The 23,899-nt window shown below is 43.9% G+C and overlaps 2 protein-coding genes across 5 annotated transcripts in view; one reads left to right on the top strand and one right to left on the bottom strand.

The window, feature by feature from the left end:
* gramd2ab (GRAM domain containing 2Ab) overlaps nucleotides 1-2,663 on the top strand; it is a 30,036-nt gene extending 27,373 nt beyond the window's left edge. For 2 of the 3 annotated variants that reach the window (XM_030052974.1, XM_030052973.1), the window contains exon 12: nucleotides 1,468-2,663. In XM_030052974.1, coding sequence (XP_029908834.1) covers nucleotides 1,468-1,677 — 210 coding nt within the window. In that variant the 3' untranslated portion in view covers nucleotides 1,678-2,663. The remainder of the gene's footprint in view (nucleotides 1-1,467) is intronic. The other variant, XM_030052975.1, reaches the window with a different exon arrangement.
* A 2,288-nt stretch (nucleotides 2,664-4,951) lies between these two features.
* prr5l (proline rich 5 like) overlaps nucleotides 4,952-23,899 on the bottom strand; it is a 31,305-nt gene continuing 12,357 nt past the window's right edge. Inside the window, exons 2-9 of one of the 2 annotated variants that reach the window (XM_030052976.1) lie at nucleotides 20,763-20,896; nucleotides 15,870-15,950; nucleotides 15,630-15,678; nucleotides 10,757-10,814; nucleotides 9,366-9,457; nucleotides 8,677-8,814; nucleotides 8,437-8,554; nucleotides 4,952-5,804 (exon numbers count right to left, since the gene is read on the bottom strand). In XM_030052976.1, the coding sequence (XP_029908836.1) occupies nucleotides 5,416-5,804; nucleotides 8,437-8,554; nucleotides 8,677-8,814; nucleotides 9,366-9,457; nucleotides 10,757-10,814; nucleotides 15,630-15,678; nucleotides 15,870-15,950; nucleotides 20,763-20,884 (1,047 nt within the window). In that variant the 5' untranslated portion in view covers nucleotides 20,885-20,896 and the 3' untranslated portion in view covers nucleotides 4,952-5,415. The remainder of the gene's footprint in view (nucleotides 5,805-8,436; nucleotides 8,555-8,676; nucleotides 8,815-9,365; nucleotides 9,458-10,756; nucleotides 10,815-15,629; nucleotides 15,679-15,869; nucleotides 15,951-20,762; nucleotides 20,897-23,899) is intronic. The other variant, XM_030052977.1, reaches the window with a different exon arrangement.

The following is a 23,899-nucleotide window of genomic DNA, read 5'->3' as shown; positions in this document are numbered from 1 at the left end:
CACGTGGCTGCAAGATGATGGTTTTTTTTCTTCCACTCAGATCTGGTTTTTTATCCTGATGTGAGCGACTAAAAACCACATCGAATCTGATATTTTCAATTCTGATTGGAGCCACTATTATTCCAGTCATTCAGGCTGGTATTGGGGTCAACCTAGGACAAATTGCAAGAGAAGCAAACTCAACTGATTTTGTATCCTCAGTTTGTCCTGAGTGAGGGGAAAAAAAGTCCCAAGTCCAGTTCTGGCATTTATTCCCATTAGCGCATATCAAATCAGATAATGTGTGATATGCATGTGTAAACAGAATAATTCAAAGAACTTGTAATTGACTTTTTTTCTTGTCTTTGTGTGTGTAATCATCTTGTGAATTTTTATAGTGATATCTGAAAGTCAAATGTTGAACCCCTTTCCCCTGTGTGTTAAAAACAGTGTTTTTTGGTGATATGTGGTCATAAATAGGTGATTTTCAAAACTTTCCACCAATGGGATTTCTTGGGACTTTTTTCCCCTCACTCAGGACAAACTGAGGATACAAAATCAGTTGAGTTTGCTTCTCTTACAGTTTGTCCTGGGTTTTTTCATAAAATGACTGGACTATTTGGCTTTGTTCAGACTGCAAGCCCACATCTGTTTTTTTTTTTTTTTTTTTTTGGCGTATCCAGATGCAGATTGACAGTAAAAATCCACATGAAACGTCCAGCCACATTTGCAGCTGATCTGAAATGTGATTCCAATTGGATTTCTACAGACGCGTCTCAGTCGGAACGCTCTGGACGCTCAAACAGCATTTCAGAGCGGCGCTCATCGATCTGATTTGACAAACATCTGCTTTGGCTGCAGTGTGAACACGGCCTGTCAGACGTGCACGCTCAGATCTGAATTCATGTGTTTTGCTCACGTCTGTCAGAGCCTCGTCTGACAGATGTGCATGTGGGGTCACGGTTCAGATCTGAGTCACATGACAAAGATGAACAGTCGAGGCAAAACGATCAGATCTGGCGGGGAAAAAAAATCGGATTGGGGTCACTTTCAGCCGCCGTGTGAACGCAGCCTCAGATCCATAAAACACAGAGAGGATTATGACTGCAGCCGTAATTCTGCACAACCACACCATGCTGTATATACAAAAGCAATTTAAAATATTTCTGTGCAGATTTTAAATTCATTTTAAATATATTTTGTTCAGAGATGATGCATTCAAACACACAATGCCAGTCCAGCATTTACTTCACTTTGTTGCCCCATAACTTCCCATCCACTCAGGTTTTGCTGCTGATGATGAAAAAAACAAAGTTACAGTAACAATAAACTGCAGTAACTGTGATATAATCGATATATTCAGTCTATTAACGTTAGAAATAAACTGGATGTTGGAGTTAATGTCTGATTTCCGTCAGACTGGCTGAAGGCCCGGCGTTCTGTCACATTAAGGACGTTGCGTCTCATTTGATCTGTCGCTCCTTGCAGGTGCGGGGAGGTGCCCTGCTGGCTGGCCAATCAGAAGACGGGAACCTGACGCCGGAGCCAATCAGAGAGAAGCTGAAAGCTGCACTTAACACAGACTTGCCATTAGGGGGCGGCGGCGAGCGGAGGCGCCTCTCGCCCGCTACAGACGAGAGGAGGCGGCCCAGCTGTCAGCGGCCGGCCTCTGACCCCGCCCCGACCTGGTTACCATAGAAACGCCATAGTACTCAACACACAACAAGTAGAGTGGCCTTTGACCCCCGGACGCCCCCCGGGGTGTCGGAGAGGTCACGTAGAGGTCACGTAGAGGTCAGGCGGCAGCGACGCGACGCTGTAACATATTCAGATGTAGATGTTTGTTTTCACACAGACTGAAGAAAGTGTGTGTGTGTGTGTGTGTGTGTGTGTGTGTGTGTGCGCGCACGTGTGTATGTGTGTTTATTGCCTTTGGGACACACCGGAGCCGCTGCGGCGTCCACTTTCCTCCCACAGCGGCCATTTTGAACTCCCATCATACCCGGAGAGGAAAACCGTGACGGCGTGCGTCCACAGGAGCCGTCATTCCCATTCACTGTCAATGGAAGCCGCCGTGCAATGCATTCTGGTAGCGCCGCGTCGCATTTCGAGAGATGCGGCGCCACGTTTGTGTTTCCTCATTTGCATAAAGTTGAGGTTTAGGTTGTCTTATGCAAATTAGGCACAACTTCCTAAGTTCCCAAAAGAGCCGCCACGTCGGTCCGGTTTCAAATCTGGGGGGAGGACGGCCCACCGGTGAGGCGTTCGTCCAATCAGGTGCAGCGAGGAGGTCGATCATCAGCAGTGGCCACGCCCATCCATCCAGCCAAACGTGGGAAGCAGCATCAAACACACGACCCTGTGGACACGAGCCGTCACCTGCCTCAGCCCCGACACACACACACCTTCAGTGGGTCGGGTGACAAACTGGGCGGCCAATCAGCATCGCCGTGGGGCGGGGCAAACATTATTTATGCAAATCAAACTGTCGGAGTGAGAACACTCTTTTCTGATTGGCCAGCAGCTGTGCGTTAAAACCGTGTGTTGCGCCCGTACTTCGGCTCAAGTCAAACCACCGACCTAAATTCATCCGCCACCCGACGCGTAACCATAGCAACATTAAAACGCACAGCAGTCAAAGCTTCCTGGTTTTCAGCTGCAGCAGAGAAACTAACAAGCAGGAAGGAAAACAGTCTGGTGCAATTTTTTATACCGGGCGTTTCTCAAATTCCCGGATGTGTTCTTGCTCCGCCCCTTTTAGCGAGGATGCATTGCTTGGTGACTTGTGTGGACTTGGAGCAGCCAGGTATCCCAGCATGCATTTCGCACCAACCAGCGGCGATGGTGGCAACACCGAAGGAGAGAACTCATGACTGTAAAACTGATAAATGAGCCCATGAAAACGAGAACGAGGCGGAGTTGTAGTCATTATTATAATATATAATCAATCAAATCAAACTGGGGAAATCAAAAATATATATATCAATAGTACCTCTGAGCTGTAGGCTGTAAATTATTTCAAATAAATTAAATTAAATTAGCTAAATTAAATGGAATTTGTTTACGAAAACGGAGGAGGCAGAGTAGTGTTTATAATATATATATATATATATATATTTTTTTTTTTTATTATAAACACTACAGGATATCTGATTATATTAAATATTGCCAAGACAGATGAGATGAAGTCATCAAGTCGCTGAACGACCGTCCGTCCTCCAAGTCTGTCCTCCCGAGTCGACCTCGCCAAGTCCCAACTTCAAAAAGTTCCCAAGTCCAAACTTGGCCAACTTGGTATTGAGACATGCCCGCTGTTTGGTATTGAGACATGCCCGCTGTTTGGTATTGAGACATGCCCACTGACCGCGGTTTAGGTGGGCTCATCGACTCGTCGGTGTGTTAAACGGTTTTAGGACACGATGTGGACGGCGCCCTCCCAAGCTCAACACACACCTGCTGGCTGATCCTTTACTCAGCTGACAGGCGAACATTAGGAAACAGGTGATGAACATGCAGACGCTGCTGTCGGCAACACTGAAGGCATTTCTGACAGGGGAAGGTGTTTTTTTTTTGTTTTTTTGGACAAAAGTGTAATTAAATTGGTCGAGCAGCCCCTCCGGTGTGTGACAGGTGTGTTTGTTAGAATTAGCCAAGCTGTTTGAAGATCAGAGTCTGTGTGAGGAGATATCCCACCTGCAGGGGGCGGCACAGAGCACTAAACCTGGGCTTAATTAACTGCCAAATGAACAGCAGGACTCTTCCAGAACATCAGCTCTCTATGATTTTTTTATTTTTTTTTTTTTTTTTACTGTTCACTGGTGAAAATGAGCAGATGCTGGTTAAGAAAATGAACTGTATGAACTTTAATAATCTCCTTAAATGAAACGCTGTCATGTCATCCACAAAAATTCATGAAGCGTTCCTCATGGGCCTGTGAGTCAAACACGACCCGGATTCAGTAAAAGTTATGGAAAAATGGAATGAAGGATTTAGAAAATACATATGATGAAACGTGAGGGAGGTGGAGGGATACCGCTGAAGGTATCCCTCCACCTGTTCATGTTCCTGCTGTCAGACCATCAGTCAGCTGTGGAGGAAACTGATTAAACTACAGTGTGTATGTGTGTGTGTGTGTGTGTGCATGAGTGAATGTGTGTGTGTCTGAGGGGGGTTTATGTAAAATACACTGGAATTTTTTTTGCCTAACTTGTATTGCCATAGCGCTGACTGCAACACAGAGTAATAATAAACACACTTCCTGTTTCTGTCTCTGTCTGCGAGTGTTTAATTAAAGGGAAAATCCTGTGTGTGTGTGTGTGTGTGTGTGTGAGACACTCCGCTCTATCTATCAGACGGCCTCCGCTAACGAAGCACATTCAAACACAAACTGAAAACCTACCGCTCATCTTTTTATTATTAATGTTTTGTAATTCAGTCAACACTTTCTTTATCCTGGTTCATTTTAAAATCTTTACCATTAATTTACTTTTTAGTTTACCCGTCTCATGAAGCGGTATTTATTTATAACTTTGGTTTTATCGACTGATACAGATTTCTTTCTTTTTTCTTTTTTTTTTTTTTTTTTTTTTGGTTTATTATACAGAAATATGGGGAAACCCTTTTGATTTGGGTTTTATTGGCTGTGATTTTTATAAACTCTTGTTTTTACCGTTTTAAAACCTTGAGCTACTTCTCTGCATGAAAGCTGCCACACAAATAATGAAACAACAATAGTAATAATGGGAATAACTTATCTTTATCATTACTGTTTATAATAATATTTGTAATTTATAATATTAATAATGATAATATTTAGTAGTGGTAGTAGTAATAGCATTAATCGTCATCCCTTTTTAGTCTTATTTATTGTTATTTAATTATTATTTTATATTATCATCAGTCTTGTTATAGTGCTGTAGGATGTTTGAGGGAAAGTGGACAGAAAAATCAGAGAATGTCCATACTTACTGTGTATCGTTAGTTTAATTAATCATTTTTATTCATCCATAGTAAAACTAAAAGAAGGTGTTCCCCCGGCCTGAGGACAGGTGTGTGTCCGCTGTCCGTCTGCAGGTCAGACACACACACTTACTCACGTCTCAGAGCTTTAAAAAGCAGAGACGGTCCCACCGACTTAGCGGCCTCCAGTCTTTGGGTCTGTGTGTCGGTGTGACCCAGTTCTCCCAGTCAGGACGCCTCAGCAGAGCTCTGGGAGGAGGAGGAGCTTCGCAGAGACACTTTAGTTTTCCATTTTTGTTTTTGTTCTTTAGTCCTGTTGTTTCATGTCCTACCTTTGTCTTTTCTGTCCCATGGTTGTCTTTTCTGTCCTGTCCCACGTCCTGTCCTCCTGTTTCCTCTCGCTGTCCTGTCTTTCATCGTGTCAGCGCTCCTCTGGCTCTCTGCCGTCAAACATCTGTCCTCCGTCTCTCCGGCTCGTTAGCTCGGAGGCAGGCAGCCGACTCCGACTCCGTTCCCGGCCCTCGGGGACTCCAGGATGTCCGGCTGGCTGGAGAACGGCCTGGGACTTCTTGCCCCGCCCCCTGTCATCACCACCAGCCCGCCTCCCCCGCCCCCTCCCACCCCGTCGTCCTCCTCCGTCCCGGCGTGCATCCTGCTCGACGCCGACAGCAGCTGGATGTCCGAGTGGGCGTTGGCCACCGTGTGGCGCCGCACGCCGCCCGCCTTCTCCAGGTAGGCCTCGCCCTCCTGCTCCACCAGCGGCGCCAGGGAGGAGGAGTCAGACGAGTGGTGATGCTGGGTGATGGTGATCTCCGGCTGGGAGTGGTCGCCTAGCAACGCCCCCGACGAGCGAAGATGACGGGGCTCTGGATGGAGAGACAAGAATCTGCTCTGAGTCTCTGAGTCCCTCTCATTGAGGAGGAAACCTTAAAGGACCATACCACTCATTCTGCATGTTTAGCAAAATATCTACAAAATATATAACCTTCACATTTCTGCCAATCTTTTCCCAAATTTGCCAAAGTGAGCAATTTTATTTTAGAGCTGCAACATCATTTTTCCTCCCTGTTCTCCAGCCGTTGGTTTCCATTCATCCCACTACAATATGAAGTTTTCCATCAGCAGAATAAAGTCCTCCACATCAGTTTTATGATATGGCAAAAGTTGATGAATGCTAATTAATTAAGTTTATCACAGCTCTTTTACCGCATTACAGCCCAAAATATAAGGGAATTTTGCTAATTTTTTTTATGTTTTTCTGGACATGTGATATTAAAACATTGGGATTCAATAGAGTTTTCCTAAAAGCAGCAGCACTGTTGGGTTTTCAGGACTTTTTTTTTAAATTGGGGGTGGAGTGAAACGCTCCCTCCTCCTCCTCCGCCAGGGAAAATAGTCCCTGGGGAAACGTTTTGCTTTCCACAGCCAATCATCAGCTGTGTGGTTTCTGAATCTTGAGGACTTTGTTACATTATAAGATGACTTTCAATCAAATAGTCATATTTGAAAAAGCAGGGGTATTGATTACATGCTGTGAAATCTTTCGTTCCCCCTCATGATTTGCAAAATGGTTTGTTGCAAATGTAAAATGTGGGTAAATTGTAGTAAATGAGCCAAACATTCAAAATCTCTGGTATGGTCCTTTAAGTTTTTTTTTTTTTTTTAAGGTTATTTTAATAATTGAAATATGCAGCCGCCAGCGCTCAGTGATCAGCCACTGCATCGACTCCGTTCACGAACACGTCTGTGTGTGTGAACATGCATTCATACCCGCTGCCTTCACATAACACGTTCATGCTCTGCTGGCCAAAGCAGCAGCGGCGGCGGCGGCGGCGGAGCGGGTGAATTCCTGAGCCGGCCTCCTGCAGGGAGAGCTTTACTGCAGGAACATGGCTCAAGTCACCGGGATTAGAAATGCAATCAAACGAGGCTTTTTTTTTCCAGGAATGGCGATGTGAATTTAAACCTCTGATCCTCCTGAGGCCGAGGAGAGGGTTTTGTTGTTGTGTTTGTGGTGCCCGGTCGAAGGAATCAGACATTCCTTTCTCAGAGGGAAGGTTTAAAGACGAGGGCAAATTAATTTTTCGCTCTCAAAGTTGTGTTCAGTTCCTTTCAAACTACCAAACGTGCTGCTGCCTGTTTAGGGCTCCTGTTTGAAGACTTAAACGCAAACCACTTTGAATACTAGTGTAAAGGATGCACTTTTAAATGTCTCTTGAATCCCGATGTTTTAATATCACATGTCCAGAAAAACATCAAAAAATTAGCAAAATGTCCTTATATTTTGGGCTGTAATGTGGTAAAAGAGCTGTGATAAACTCAATTAATTAGCATTCATCAACTTTTGCCAGATTGTACCGCATCATAAAACTACATAATATGCCTTTAAGTTTCCTCTCTGTTTATGCACATACGTGATGAAAGAGTTTATGAAGACACTGTTGAAATTCAGTTTTGTGACATTTAATTGTACTGCATTTTCAAAAGTTTTCAAAAAGTTTTGAAATCTCAGGAAACGCATCACAACTGGACTCGGCCAATCAGAGTCCAGCATCGTGTCGATTTAGTCGTCAGGATCATACATGTGCTGTCTGAGCTGAATTATATTTATTTTCAAAACAAAATGAAGACTATTGTTCACATTCTGAGTCACGGAAACGGTAAATAACGCTGAGTAGCACAGGATATTAAAATCATCATCATATTCTGCTCCACCTCCTGACTGAGCAGAAGGTTCCAGATCAGAGCTGAGACTGTCTGACACACAGCCTACCTGCCTGTGTGTGTGTGTGTGTGTGTGTGTGTGTGTGTGTGAGAGAGAGAGAGAGCAGCTTAATTTCCTGGGGACCGACCGGCCGACCTGCTGCGATAAAACCAACAACAGCAGCTTAACGAGAGCTCACCTTCCCGTTAAGAGGATTTAAACACCACATTACTACAGGGCCACGCCCCCTGACCTCTGACCTGTGGAGCGACCCACGGTCATTATGAGGAAAAAAAATTCTGTTTACTGAAGGCATCACACAGCCACGGTCAGTGCACTGATTCTCATGCTCTCCTGTCTGAGACTTTTTTACTTTTTTTATTCATCAACATCCTGATTTTAATGAGCATTATCAACTATTTAGAATGTAAACAGCTGTAATAATTATACTACTAGTAGCAGTAGCAGTCCTATTAACAGTGAGAAAAAAACTGCTTTTCAACCGCTTGCTTGCAAGATATGATAAATGAATAACTTTGTTCTGCTTTAGTTATGATTTTTTTTTAGTTTAAGTTATTTTGAAAACCCTGAATCCACATACTGCAGGTTTGACACATCATCCAACAGCCTCGTTATATTTCTATTTGTGACATGTTTTAATACGCTGCACACTCGAACACCCTTTCACTCATTCATGCACTCATTCATTCACCTGCTGTGACCTGGACCTCCAGTCAAACCCGCTCATTGAGTAACTCTGTGGATGTGAATGAAGCGGTGTGAGCAGTACTGACCCAGGAGCAGCTGGCTGCTGCTGTGCACTGAGTTGCTGAGGTACGGAGAGACCACGACCTCCACCAGACGCTCCAACTGGTAATACTCTATACTGGGACCAGTGGACTCATGGACACTCTGACAGACAGACAGAGAGAGAGAGACAGAGAGAGAGACAGACAAAGATTGAACATTTGATTTGATTGATTTACTGTTATATATCTGTGTGTGTGTGAGTGAGTGTGTGTGTGTGTGTTCACCTGCAGGACCAGCAGCATCTGTGTGATCGGTGGAGGGATGGAGGCTGCAGTTCCCAGGGTTTCCTGCAGGCGGAGCTTCAACAACACCAAGTCCCTGAAGGCCAGCAGAGCCATCTGCCTCACCGTCAGCTCCTGACCCTGCGCATGCACACACACACACACACACACACACACACACACACACACACACGTCAAGTGGTCTGATTTTCAAAATGTGGTAAAAATTCTCCTTCCCACTGATGTACACACACACTCTCACACACACAACGCTTTAATTAAAAAAAAACAACCCTATAAAGCTTGTCAGCTCCTGAATCTCAACTTGAAACAAAACTTTGACCCCGACAGCATCAGATAGGAGACAAAACTTGACTTATCATCCAAAATGCAACAGCTACATAAAATTACAGAGCCAACACTGGAACAGCCCTGTCTTTTTGAAACTTGTCTTTTTGAAACTTTGATGACTGGAAATCCTCATCAGGTTTGGTTTGAGGTCAGTTTTGAAGACGAGGACATATTTGTCTCACAAGAGTTGGCAAAACTGTGTAAAGCAGCCTCGCACCAACAGCAGGACTAAAGCCACACGTCCCTGCTTCTTCACCAAGAGGACTCAAGAAAAAGGCTTTACTGGACCTGTGTGTGTGTGTGTGTGTGTGTGTGTGTGTGTGTGTGTGTGTGTGTGTTACCTGGACGGGGTAGAAGATGGCCTGCAGCGTGGGCAGGGTCTCTGTGAAGAATCGGACCCATATCTCTGCCAAGGTGAGGAGCTGCTCGTCACCTACGGCGGGGGAGACCAGGTGGTTACCATGGAAACACATTAACAACACTGCAACCGGTCCGCTGTCACCGACAACAACGGAAAACTGCGGGTTAAACCGGCAGTTATGTGGTCTGAGCACACAAACTGAACTTTAAAAAGTCTCCAAAACTAAAACACGGTTAGGAGAGATTAAATTAGACCAGATTTGATTAGATGACATCACATGAAACCTCCCTAACCCTTGTGAGGAAGCTGGGCGGCTGCAGCAGCAAACAGGAAGATGATACAGGAAAGAAATAATATGAAAGCAAACGATATTCACTTCCTTCACGAAACAGTTAAAAAAAAAACTTGTCCATTCTGTGACTCCAGGCTCCAGCATGTGTAGAAAATAAAACCACAGTGAAGGTTTTTTTTTTTTTTTTTTAAATGGCACTGAAGGGTAATGTGACATTTAGGAGGGAAAAACCTGATTCCCACATGAACTTTGATATAACTTTGATGTGTTTCATTTAAAGGGCTATTTAGATCAACAAGACACATAAACATGGGCAACAATTTTTATTATAACCATTTTCCTGGAGGTAAAAATTGTTGGTAAATTCGAAGAAATTCAAGAACCCGACTGACTTTGGTGACCCAGCGATCTTTCCTCTAGCGCCACCATCCAGCCAAACTCGAGGGGTGTCAGGGACACACCCTGCTGTCGTTCCCTGACAAAACGTCTGGTTTTTACTTTCTAATTTTTATGCCGTGCAGTCGTATGTCGTGATGCGATGACAATGCATGCCCTTTCTTCATCGCTGTTTTGTTTGACAGATAAAAGCCGTTTGTTTTGATGCGATGCAGAGAAATGTGACCTCCTGCCTGAGGTCACGTTCGCCTAGCGTGAACTTCCTCCTCCACGCTGGAAACCCGGCAGCCGTGGCCCCAGAGGCCTCCCTGTCCCGGGCCGGTCCTGCTGGCTTTCCTTCACGCTGCTCGTTATGTTTTGTGTTGCTCGACATTTTTCTCCTCTTCCTGCTGGCTGCCGTCTCTGCTGCTTCAGGCTGCCAACAGCCAGCAGTCGCAGCCACTTGTGAATATTTGACACTCGGTGAAAAAACTGTGAACGAGGTGAAATGCCAAAACGGGTTCTCCCCTCCACCTCAGCACAGTCTGTTTTTCCTGCTTTTACTTTCATTTTCAAAGGCATGTTAGAACCCCTGCATGGTGGTTTTCGCTTGGGATGGATGGATGGGTGGGTGGGGATCGAACACGAGGGCCCCTGGTTACAGGACAGTGTCACTGAGCTCGGATCAGCCTGCTGGCTCTCACCCTGCTGGAGGAGGATCTGGTCCAGGAGCTCGGACAGGCCTCGGGTCAGCAGCTGGTTCTGAAAAACAACAGCACTGAGTTAGAAAACACACAGAAACAAACACAGAATATTTCCACATAAATACATCATGTACATATTTATGCTGTAGGTCAGAAATGATCAAACTGTGGGTCGACAGGTGAGTCAGGAAAGGCTGCATCAGTGCTCTCTTTTCACAATAAAACAGGACGGAAATGTCTACATCATTCCTACATCCCTCAGCCCCTCTAAACACCTGGACGTCCTGTGTAAGCGACTGGACACATTTTTAAAACCAAGAAGGATCAGGATTCACTATTAAAATTTTGAACGTAAAACAATCTTTGACAACTAAATACAGGCCAAATCTAGAATTCACAGCAATGATGGATTCAAGTGCACTGGAAGCTTAGGTACTTTTTGAAAACTGTATATCACCGCCGAAAATAATTTAATGGGTCTCAACACAAACAGTACTTCGACTGTTCGAAGCATGAAAAAGTTTAGGAACATAATCTGAACTGTGCTGCTGTCAATCTGTCAGAGGTCTGATATCTGAAAGCAACAGAACACATTCACTCTCAGGTCCTGTACTCCAGTCCACTTTTCTGGCACTTGACTGGAGTTTTTCCATTCAGCGAGACTTTTTATTTTTCCTGCGCTGCATTTCAGACGGAAATCTTGTGTTTTTGTTTTTTTTTTCGGCTCTACATTTTATCTGATGGCTGGAGTTTCTTTGCAGAAGAAGCTTTTCCATGCAGGACATCAGATGTGCTGCACTGTTATGAGGGTAAACCAGCCAACAGGATCCAGTTTACAGGTTAAAGCAGGAATACACATTTTTCTGAGGGTCCTGCTGCACTTTCACTGAGGCAACGAGTTTGCATGTTCTCCACCGGGAGCTCTGGTTTCCTCCCACAGCCCAAATGTGAGTGTGTGAATGTGAACGTGTGAATGTGTGTGTCTGCCCTGCGACAGACTGGCGACCTGTCCGCAGTGTTTCCCCGCCTTCCGCCCAGTGAGCGCTGGGACGGGCTCCAGCGCCCCCCCGCCCCGACACTAATTAGGACAGGTGGCTTCGGAAAATAAACAAAAGAAGGATGAGTTTTATTCCATGACAGTACGGCTGCGTTTGAGATGTTTTTCCAGCAGCAGTCAGTGTGTACCGTCCTACTGTTGTGTTGGAGGTCTGCTGTCCTGCACCACGTGTCAGCACCATCCTTATTCCTTTATTTATTTATTTATTTTTACATAAAATCCTACAGTCAGTGGCCATAAAACTCTCCAAAAGGGGCTGCTGGCATTTTCTGCAGCTGAAACATGCTCAACTTTTACAAAAAAAAAAAAAAAAAAATTAAAGACCCCCTGATTCTTGATTTGATGTATTTCCTTTTGAGACAGGAAGTCTGGGTGCAGGGAAGGATCAGTCATTGAAAGTGCAAGCCAACAGGACATCACGTTTGGGAGAGAAACGCTTTTATTTTGAAGGGACAGGTGGATGAGAGAGGATGTTTAAAGATTTTTGAAGGTTTTCACTGGTGGAAATTTTAATTCACGCCCACCAGTGCAGGATGATGTCACTATTTCAAGGACTTTAGAAACAACCTTTGACGTCAATCACTTTTCTCTCTCTCCCTTTTTTTTTTTTTTTTTTAAATCAGCCTTCCAGTCACGACAAGTAAGAAATGCTGCAGTGTGATCGACAACATCACGGGCCCGAAGAGCCTCTTGGCAGAGCTTTTCTGGTTCCCAAAAATGAAAAGGAGAAAAAACAAACAAAAAACAGTGTGAACGCGCCTCCCTGTAGCTGCCAATGCGTCATCCTCCTCCTGGACATTCACTCAACCAAGGATTTCAGGAAAAAAAATGAAAAAAAAAAAAGACGTGTCCTGCCTAATCTGTCGTGTCAGTCCCGGTATCGCTCTGCAAAAAAACAGGAAAAGACACGACATGTGACCTTGAAGGAAGCGGAGGGCAGAGCTGGCTCAGAGCGGCCACAAACATTTTCATCTGGATCGAACAGAGGAGCTAAGAGACCTGGCTCTTTTTGACCGGCTCAGGCTCACAGACGCTGCTCCAAACTGTCCCGGGCGAGGAAATAATAAAAGTCCTGGAGAGTTTTGTGCGTGCAGACTGGAGTCTGAGCAGAGGATAGAGGATGTCTGTCCACCATCTGCCGGCGCCGACCTGCTGAGGGCCGTTTAGCAGCGAGGTACCTGAGGCGCGCGCGGCTTAATGCGAGGATAACGGCTGGCTTGGCCGCTCTTTGCCTGCAGCTTCAGGGCAAAAGAGGCGAGGAGGCATTTGGCAATCAGCTTAGTTTAAGGACAACTGAATTACAGAGTCCGGTCTGAACACGCAGCACGTCACGCCAGGGTCACGGCCTGCCGGGTCACCGCGCTGCCCGGGCTGCGGCCTCACCACCCAGCCTGCCCAATCAATCCATTTAATCCATTCATTTGAATTCATGTTTTAACTTCATTACAAAACTGACGAAACACTGCATGTCATCGCTGTTGGGGGAAGACCTTGTGTCTCCAATTTTGGCGTTTTTGCCTAATTTATCAATCAATCAATCTTTATTTGTAGAGCACTTTTCATACATGAAATGTAGCACAAAGTGCTTTACATGTTAAAAACACCCCCCGCCCCCCTCCCCACCCCAACCTCTAAACCCCCACCCCACGATTCTCTCTTATATACACACATAGATACACACACGCACACACACACTCGCACACACACACTCGCACACAGACACACACACACACACACACACACACACACAATGTTTGTTTGGCTGAGTACAGAGGAACCAGGTCAGGAAGCGCTGCCATCTGCGCTGGGGGCTGCCCACGGCCCAGGCCAGGACGCCACAGCTCAGGGGCCCACCAAACCACAGGTAGGCACAGGACCCATGGCACTGCAGCGGGGCACCACCACAGAGCCCCCACCCACCCCAGCCGGTGTGCCCCACAAGAAGAGACACCCCAGCCCCAGCCGAGAACAGCCCCCAGCGCAGAGGGCCCCCACTGAGGAAACACTGGATATATGGGATAAAAGTATGAAAACATATAAAATAAGAATATAAAAAAGTATATAGAGAAATAAAAACATATAAAGTAAAAATATATAAGAACATCAATAAAAGCTAAAATAAGCATGTATAAAAACTTTACAGTATTTACAGTATTTACATGCTCCTCTGTGGGTTCAGGGGGTTCTCCAGCTCTTTGGGGTCATGAAACCTTTACAAAACTCACTTTATCGACTGAGAAATGCACAGTTGGCACACCACACTGCAAAAACGCAAAATCTTACCAAGATTATTTGTCTTATTTCAAGTAAAAAATGTCTTATTTCTAGTCAAAATATCTCATTACACTTAAAATAAGACATGATCACCTCAGAAGTAAAAATTTCAAGTTTCAAGTAAAAATTCACTTGAAACAAGTGAAAATTTGCTTGTTTCATTGGCAAAATTTGCCAGTGGAAAGAGTGAAAATTCACTTGAAACAAGTGAAAATTAGCTAGAAACAAGAAACAAATTTTGCCAATGAAACAAGCAAATTTTCACTTGTTTCAAGCAAATTTTCACTTGAAACAAGAGACAGTTGTCTAAAAACAAGTTACTTCTGAGGTGATCATGTCTTATTTTATTGCTTTTATTGCCGCTGCACATTAGGCAGGCCTCCTCACTATCTCATTTTAAAACCCTTCTTAAAACCCACTTCTTTTCTTTAGCTTTTGATACCATGTAGGATTTATGATTTTATGATTTATGATTTTATGTGTGCATGTTTTTTTTTTTTTTTTTTTCTTTTATGCTGTGCGGGCAGTGCATTTTACATTATTTTATTCTATTAAAATTATAATTGTATTGTTATTTTATTTTATTATTTTAATATTTTTATATATTTTATTTATTCTATCCTATTTTGTTTTATTATTTTATTATTATTACTATTATTATTTTACTTTATCTGATTTTATTTTAATTGATCTTATCTTATTTTATCGTGTTATCCTACTGTGTTTTTTACTTTTTTATTCTGCTTTTGTTGTGTTATTTTGTGGTGTTTTATCTTGCTGTGCAGCACTTTGGAAAACCTTGTGTTTGTTAAATTGTGCTATATAAATAAAGTGGATTGGATTGGATTGGATATTTTAAGTGTAATGAGATATTTTGACAAGTAATAAGACATTTTTGACTTGAAAATAAGACAACTAATCTTGGTAAGATTTTGAGTTTTTGCAATGTAGAGCACTGCTGTGTTTTGAAGACTTGTAATTGGGGTGGAGTGATACGCTCTCTCATCCGCCAGGGACTACTTTCCCTGGAGGGATTCTGATTGGATGTTGTGAAATCTTTAGTCGCCCTGCATGATTTGCAAAATGGTTTGTTAACATGGAAAATGTGGCGAAATTGTGGTAAATCTGCATCGACATTCAGAATCACTCATGTGGTCCTTTAAATTTGTGGTGATTTTTTTCAGTTTGGAGTTCCTTCTCAACATCAGCTGCTTCCATGGTCAAAAAAAGGAGCTGCTCGCAACCAGATTCGCTGCCAGATTTTAATAAATGCAGCGATGAGGAATGAGAGGAACCATGTTGGATAAAAACTCCTCAAAGTGGATTTCTGTGATGCGTCAGTTTCAAAGAAGTGATTATCTGATTTGATTTATTTTACGTCTCAATAAAGAAGCACTCAGCTTGGCAACCATGACGACGACGTTTCAATCAAATATAAAATCTAATTAGATTTTCTTCTCTCTCTCTCTCTTTTTTTTTTTTTTTTTTTTCAGCGAGCACAGAGATCAAATGAAGTTAAATTTAGAGGATACTAGAGGATACCTGGAGGTAGTCGGTGATGAACGAGCCCATTTCGGTCTTGAGGAGCCACCTGCAAGGACACAGAGGAGGGAGGAAGGAGAGGAAACATGCAGGCTGTCAGTCTTCCTTCCTGAGCTCATCCTCTCTCACACACACACACACACACACACAGCAGGAGCAGCTTTTCTCTAAACACAGTTCAGCGTGGGAGTGATTTTCATTTTATTCTGTGTTAGTTGTTGGTGGCTCGCTGGCCGTCACCTGATGCTCTCGTTGAGCGTGTACAGCTCGTTGGCCTGCAGCCCTCGGCCCTGGAACACCTTGATCACAGCTGATTGGACGCTGAGGAGCAAAACACAACACAACACAGCACAGGTCAGAGGTCAGAGGTCAGCCGGCCCCGTGTCTTCCATGCCGGTTACAAAAATACATTTTGACACATCATGACAAACCTGGATAAGACTCCTGACTTGCTCCCACATTAAGCTGGTTAAACTGGTTTCTGGTTTCCTGTGGTGGTACTTCACCTGATGTTTCACACAGCTGCCTGCTCATGTCAGTCGGTGATGGAGGAGCCCATTCCGTTATTCGTTTAATTTCAGTAAAGTGTAAAGTGTGCTGGAACTTAATGCATATCTAGTTTTTGTTTCGTTTATTTCCTCTGTTCACGACTATGGGCTTTTGTAGTTTTCTGTAAATGAGTGTTTTACTGCGTCCTGCTCTAATCAGTTATCTTCTCTTCTTCTTTTTATTTTTAAATCCAGTCTTAAAACTCATTTTTACTCATTGGCTTTTAACCCAGCATGAGACGTCGCTCTGTTTTTTTTTTTTGTTCTATTGTTTATATACCTTTTCACTGTTTTATTGCTTTTCCTGTTTTGTTGTTTTATGATCATTTATGCACATTGATTTTAAATTCCAGCATCAGACGTTGCTCTGTTTTAATTTGTTTGATTGTTTTTATTCTTTCTACTTTTCTTGCTGTTTTGCTGTCTTATTTTCATTTTTGTACAGCACTTTGTTTCAGCTGTGGTTGTTTTTGTGGAGTTGAGTTGAGTTATTTTTTAATTTTCATCTCTTATTTTTACAAAAGCCCTTCGAGAGACGGGTGTTGCATTTTAGCGTCGTCTACAAACACCATGATACTTGCACTGGATTGCTATTGTCAGTTTGTCTTTATTGTCCTATCAGCTAAACCGAGACAAAAAAAAATGCTTTAAATAAAATAAAGCAGGATCTTGAGTCTCCCTTCTGTCCTGGAGGCTTTCCAGCTCTGAGGCGTCTTGTTCTCAGCTTTTGAAAAACAAGGAAACGAGGAGTGATGAGGGCGTGCAGGAGGCGGCGAGGCGGCGAGGCTCACGCTGCACATCCATCTGACGACACGCCGCGTCTATTTGCGATGACTTAATGCGGTTAACATGAGCTGTGTGCAACGCGGCCCATCTATCTGACTCAGCCGCTGGGCAGGAAGTGGCCCCGCTGCCACCTCCGCTTCCTAACAAACATCCCGGCCCATCGCTCCGGACACTTCCTGTGGAGAGACAGGAAGCAGAGCGGGAGGCTGGCTCCTACCGCCCGAGCCGAAACCAGATTCAAACACACCGACGGAGAAACTGGGAGCTGACCAGTTGACTCGACTCAACCACACACTTTTAACAAGAGTTCTCTGAAGCAGTAGTTCATGTTTCTTTGGTCTGTAGCAGATCAGAGCTTTTTTTGGTTCTCGGTAGCAGCGCTTCAGTCAAAGAAAAACTTTATTGCCGTTTGCAGTAAATTATATTTGGTGGTACGGCTCTGCTCTGGGAGCTGCCTGCCCTCCCGTGTGCCCACATGGAGGACCTAAAGGAGAACTCCTTTTTCTGAGACAAGACGTTGGACACCGTCTTCACCTCTGGACGTCCCCTGGTTCAGTTCAGGTTTAAACGTGGCTCTGTCAAACTGAAAATATAAACCTCACAACAATTCAGTGTCAAAAACCCAAAAGTGGTTTCAGAGCTTAATGAGTGATGGATCCTCCTCTGCCTTCAGCTGTTCAGATCACTGTGACAGACAGAAAGATAAATGTGTTCAGAGGTAACAGCGCCACCATCTGACTTCTCCTCAAACCAACATCATTATTAAAAAATAATAATAATAATAAAAATCCCAAGACGTGTATTTCCAATCCAGATTATCCACTGTGGACCTCAGACAGCTTCAGAGCTGCTGTACAGTTTATTCTTTCACTTTAACAGAGTCAGGCTAACGACTCCCATAGACTTCAAGTCTTTATGCTAAGCTAACACAAAATGCTACCCATAGGAACTGAACTGACGTACAGAGGTGAGGATGGTGTCCAACATCTGGTCTCAGACCGGGGCAGCGGGCCGGAGCTGAAGCAGCTTAAAAGAGGCGCCCGGCACCAGATCTGCCAACTGAACGTATAGAGGGGGATCAGCTGAGCCGTCAGCTGATGTGGGATCAGCTGTTATCAGCTGAGACCGTGAGCTGAGCCTGACTTCACGGCCTGAACACAAAACCCTCCTCCTCTTTCTACTTCACATGAAGGGAAAAGGCTCCCTGATCCCTGGTCCAACTTTCAGCCAATCGCTGACCTCCTCTGAAGTTGGTTCTGCCAATCAAGCCGCTCACAACGAGGCTGAAGAGTTTCTACACACCCGAAAAAAAAAAGAGTTCCTGTCAACTGCGTCAACAGTAACGGGTTTACAGTCACTTTAGTGAGCAAACTGCCTTTTATCTCTTTGATCGGCTCAATCTGTCGACGTCCCTCTGTTTCCTCTCTGCTCTGGTTTGATCTGATGTTGATTTACAGTCATTCTCTCTGCTCCGGCTCGGCCTTCCTTACAGCTCTCTGCTGGTACGCTGCTTTCTGACTCTGCTGCTTCTGCTGCGTCTGTCACCTCTTTTATAAAAAGGTGCTGTCTAAATAAAGTTTATTACTGTTAGCATTATTATTATCATGCTCTGTGACAATGTCAATGACAGTTTATTTATAAAGCTCATACATGATGATTCCTGGTGTGTAAATTCATACATGCACGCTTCTTCACACACTGTAACCTCTGAGTCACTTGTTGATCTGAGGTTATTTGTGTTCTCCGGGGTGTAACTGTGTTTTCGTCTTTCCACTTCCTGTCTCAGCGCCTGCAGCGAAACCACGGCACAGCAGAGAGGACGCACTGGAGGATCTGCTAATAAACACGCTGATAGGTTGTTTTTTTTTTTAAATAACCTTTCAAATTCCTCCTGACAGGCTGCCATGTCATGCAAGGGATCTTCCAAAAGCATTTAAATCCAGTAAAACCAAATGAAAGTCTGCAAAATAAAAGGCCCCGATATTCACCTGGGATTAATAATCAGTCGGTTCATAAACAACAGCAGCAAAAAAATAGAAACAGGTTTCAAATATTGTGAATTATTCCTTTAAAAAATGCAGGAGGAGCAGGCTCACCTGGCTCACCTGGCTCACCTGTGCTCCAGGTGATCAGACGTGCTGCCTGACCTGCAGAGTTTAACCCCGACCTCGACACTACGACCCTGTAATCTGCTCTAATCTGATCTCACCTAATCCGAGCCGCAGTCCTTCCTTAAACACGACCCTGTTCCCTCTGAGGTCTGCCATGTTTGGACTCACAACACAGTCAACACACACACACACACACACACACACACACACACACACACACACACACACACACACACACACACACACACACACACACACACACAGAGGGGAGACTGTGTCCTAAATAGAAAAAGATGGTATCTGCAGTGTGTGTGTCTGTCTCCTGTCAAGTGGGCCGCATGTCGACATGTGAAATAAACAGATAGAGTACAAATAAAAAGATAAAACATAAACATTTCTAAAAGTATTATTAAAAGAAATAAAATGTTTAAAAAACACATGAAAACTGAAAATATAGATTTACATTTTACTTTTTTTAAAAAATGAAAAAAAAGTATATAAAAAATAAATCTTTAAAAAATAAATAAATAAAAAATTGCTACTTTAAACTGCTAAATTGGCCATGAAAAAATAAAAGTAATTTACACAGTGGTTATACTCACTTAGATGAGAGTCTGCACTCTCAGATAAAGTTTGCACCTTCACTGGCCACAGTAACTTATTATTATCATTATTATTATTGTTTTTTTTTTTTGTTTGTTTGTTTTTTAAGAAATAAGTGAATTTTATTTCTTATTCAGGGGATTAAAGGCGCTTGAAAGCTTTGTGGAGAGCAGCTCTGAAGACACACGTGAACCCTGAGACTGGAAACTGGAATTTTGTTTATTTTTGTATTTTGTAAATTGAATTTTTACTCTTGTAAGCCCAAGTGGAGTCCAAACGCCGATTTTCTAAAACAACTCAGCTGCACGCAACCAAGTCATCCGAGTGTGTCAGTCTGAAGCCTTTAATCTTAACACAACTGATCCAGTGTGTGTGTGTGTGTGTGTGTGTGTGTGTGTGTGTGTGTGTAAAGCAGAGTCAAAGAGGCGAGAAGAGCCTGATGTGAGGAAACTGACAAATAATCACACTACTGACGAACCCCCAGTGGGTTGCCATGTTTCCTAGGAAGGAAGTGAGTTCAGGAAAGGCCAAACAAGGAGGTGAATCCCATAAAACATCCACCTCGTTTTTTTATTTCTTTAATTATTTCATTCTGACTGACCAGAGAAAAAAAATCCCCCGAAACAACCGAAAGCCCATCTACCTATTCATCTATGTAGCGCTGGAAAAAAAAAAAAAAAAACACACACACACAAAAAAAACCCACAAAAAAGAAAGTTCTATAGAAGTGGTGACTCACTTTTTCTATACAGGAAAACTTCAGCTTCATTATCAGTGTCTCTCTCTCCTCCCACACACACACACACACACACACACACACACACAAAAAAAAAAAAAAAAAAAAAAAAAACGAGCCAGACGTCGACCCCTCTCTGGAGGCTGATTCAAAGCCCAGTGTAGGAAATCACAAACCAGCAGGTACAAAACAAAAAAGTCCAACATCTATGAGATTAGAATCAAGACGGATTTGACCTTTAAACTTTTTTTTTTAAACTTCTATATATCAGGATGCACAGAAAACAGAAACCACAGAGGGAGTTTTTGTTTTCTTGTTTTTTTTTTTTTTTGTCAGCGTGTCGGCTCACCTGTTCCAGACGCTGGCGTTGGAGATCTGCAGGGCGGGCGAGCTGGCGTGGAAGCGGGCGAGGTCCGACAGAACCGGAGAGCTCATGAACCGAGGCCTGGGTCGCCGGAAAGATCCCATCATGCACCTTGGCTGCTGCAAGGAGGTGGAGGGGGAGTAAGGAAATCTGTTGGTTAACGTGCGGCACCAGTGGAGGCGTCACACACACACACACACACACACAAACACACTTTCCAAACATAAAATATTCACTATGAGGGCGGCGTGACTGGGTTTTCACACTGTAGAGCTTTAGCACATGGATATTATGATATATTCTGATTAGAATGATAATGATGTGAGGGATAACGTACAGCGAGCAGGTCAATATCTCACAATCAGTTTTCACATTTGTCCTGCTCACAGACCTGCAGAGTCTCGTTAAGTATTTAGTGGCTCTTTGGAAAACTCAGATACTTCAAAACAACATAGAATGAGGTTATTACACATTTTAGTGCAATAATGAATTCAATCTTGCTGTCGCTTGTGCCACACTTTGAATAATAATATATGTGATGTCGGAAAAGTCGCAGAATATTTCCCTGTGTTGAAAAAGAGCCGTGACGTTCATGTTACAGCGGTGAGCGGTGCTAAACGCTAAGATAATAACGGCTTATTCACCTTAAATTCAGCTTTAAAACAGTGTTAGTGCTGATTATTCAGAACTAACAGAGTCTAAAGGAACATATTTTAGACCCCATATGAATCAAAATACTAATTTAAAATTGTTTTATTAGAAACTAAATGAAGTTTTCTGCCCAACTAGAATCACGGCCAGGGAGAGAAAGTCACGTGAAAATGTTGAGTTATGGCCGGAAAAGTGTGTTTGCTGAACAGTGTGGTGTCACAGTGAAGCTGACCTTTGACCTTTTTCTTAAAATAAAAATAAAATGTCATGACTTCATAATTTTATCTGACATTTGGGTGAAACTTTGTCATAACTGGTGCTGGAGTCCGAGAGGACGTTCGGGCCAAATTTGAACAAATTCCCTCGAGCCGTTCCTGAGATATGACGTTCATGAGGATGACACACAGGGTTAGAAACGACTTCACAGCAGAAGAACTGGAACCTAAGAACCACAGAGCGACTGCCACAGTCAAACAGCCGTAACCATAGAAACGCCAACTAATCTGCCTCTGACCGCCAATCAAAACTTCTGTCATTCTGAATGAACTGAAAGTGAGATTGTAAAAAAAAAAAAAAAAAAAAAAAAAAAAAGAAAAAGTAGTGTCTCTAAACAGAAATCACTTCATGTTTGTCTGTCTCCGCTAAAGCTAACGTTAGCGCTCCTAAAAATGCTGGCTAAAAAAAATGTGTTGTTGGTAGTGTTGGCCGTATAGAGTGGTGAAGTCCCGCCCACCCACTTCCGGTACATGGGTCCTCAAAAGCAAAAAATTATGAATGCGATCCAATGGGGAGATAAAAATTATTTTCTGGTCCCGTTTGAATTGTTCCATGGATTTCACATATGTTGTTTGTGATATTTAAAGATAATTTTTCACACAAAGAAGACTACAATTTAGCGCGAAGAATATTAATAATGTTAGGTTTTGTGTGAGCCCGCTTTGTGAACTACAACTCTTCGCTGCTCTCGGTGTGAATGATATACGTCACCACCCGCACTGGGAGCCTACAACAGACATGGCCATTTCTCTGCTCCGCGCTGAGTTTTTGAGGTTCTGAGTTTTTGAGGTTCTGAGTTTTTCCGCCCGGCGGCGGGGTCCGCTCGCCCTCCCGCCCGGCGGCGGGGTCCGCTCGCCCTCCCGCCCGGCCCGGCGCTCCGTCGGCCCTCGGAGACGCGGACAATTGGGAACAAAACACACCGGCATCTTGATTTGAATCTGGATGGAGGGAAACGGCGATGACGTGACGTCACATACGCGACACAGCATGTAGTCTTTCTAATTGTGTTTTCTCAACAGCATTTAACTGAACAATGGAGCAATAAACAGTCAAACTCTTGACATGAAAATTTGTTATTTAAGCCGATAAACAACATTTGTGTAATCCATGGCATAACGACGGGGGGACCAGAAAATAATTATTTTCTGTCCATTGAACACCATTCATTTTTTTCGCTCCGAAAGGTCCCATGGGGGCCCACCGGAAGGGGCGGGACTTCACCACTCTATTGCTAGGGACGCCTGCTTTCTGTTGACATCACATCACACTGTGAGTAAACCCAGGAGTTTTTTCGGGGCCGCCCAGAGTCCCTACCCTCAGGCAGGGCCGTTTTTTAGCCCCTGTAAAGGTTCCTGAACTCTCTCCTTCGGGGTGGTTCCGGCGGTGGAGACACGCGACAACGGCCACAGCCCCGTAAAATTACCCCGAAGTTCCTGCGGTGGAAACGGGCCTAATTATGTGCATAACAGGTGGATAGGACAAAAAAAAAAAAATCATCAAACGTGCCTGTCATGCACGCCTGACCTCTCGTGACTTTGGCGGGAGTTTGTGCAGGGGAAAGGACAAAAATATCAGAACGGTGTACAGATGTTGCCGGTCGGAGGAGACGAGCACATGACGTCCAACCTGTTGCACGAAAAGAGGAGAAGGTGACGGTGAAAGGTGACGGTGAAGAGCGAGAAACAACGATCCACCGACATCACACCCGTCCAAGCAGCCGCAGGGGAAACACGCGACTCGAGCCGAGGAGCCGAGCAGGCGGCCAAAGCTTAACGCTGAAGTAACGTGACGAATTTCTTTCCACAGGGAGCGATTAAGTAAAGTAATGCATTACTTCATTTACAAGTCAAGAGGAACACTGCCTCTTTAAAGCCGTTTGACCGACAGTTTGAGATCAGCAGATTCAGAAATAAACAGGAAGAGGGAAACATCTCCTCTCTGACCAGCAAAGCAGAAAACGCTGAATCACATAGGAAATAAAAAAAAAAAAAAAAAGAAGCAGTTTGTCCAAATGTGATGTGAGGACCCAGCCGGAGCAGACAGACAGACAGACAGACAGACAGACAGACAGACAGAGCAGGTAGAGGAAGCCTCTGGCAGCAGGAAGTGCAGGTTACTTCCTGTTGGTGCCGGGCAGAGCGGAGCCGCTGCAGGAGCGTCTGACTCATTTAGAAACACAGAATCATCGACTTCCT

Source organism: Myripristis murdjan, chromosome 6, assembly GCF_902150065.1.
Source record: "Myripristis murdjan chromosome 6, fMyrMur1.1, whole genome shotgun sequence".
NCBI lineage: Eukaryota > Metazoa > Chordata > Actinopteri > Holocentriformes > Holocentridae > Myripristis > Myripristis murdjan.
The sequence above is the reverse complement of the archived record's forward strand: the minus strand, read 5'-3'. Positions and strand labels throughout refer to the sequence as shown.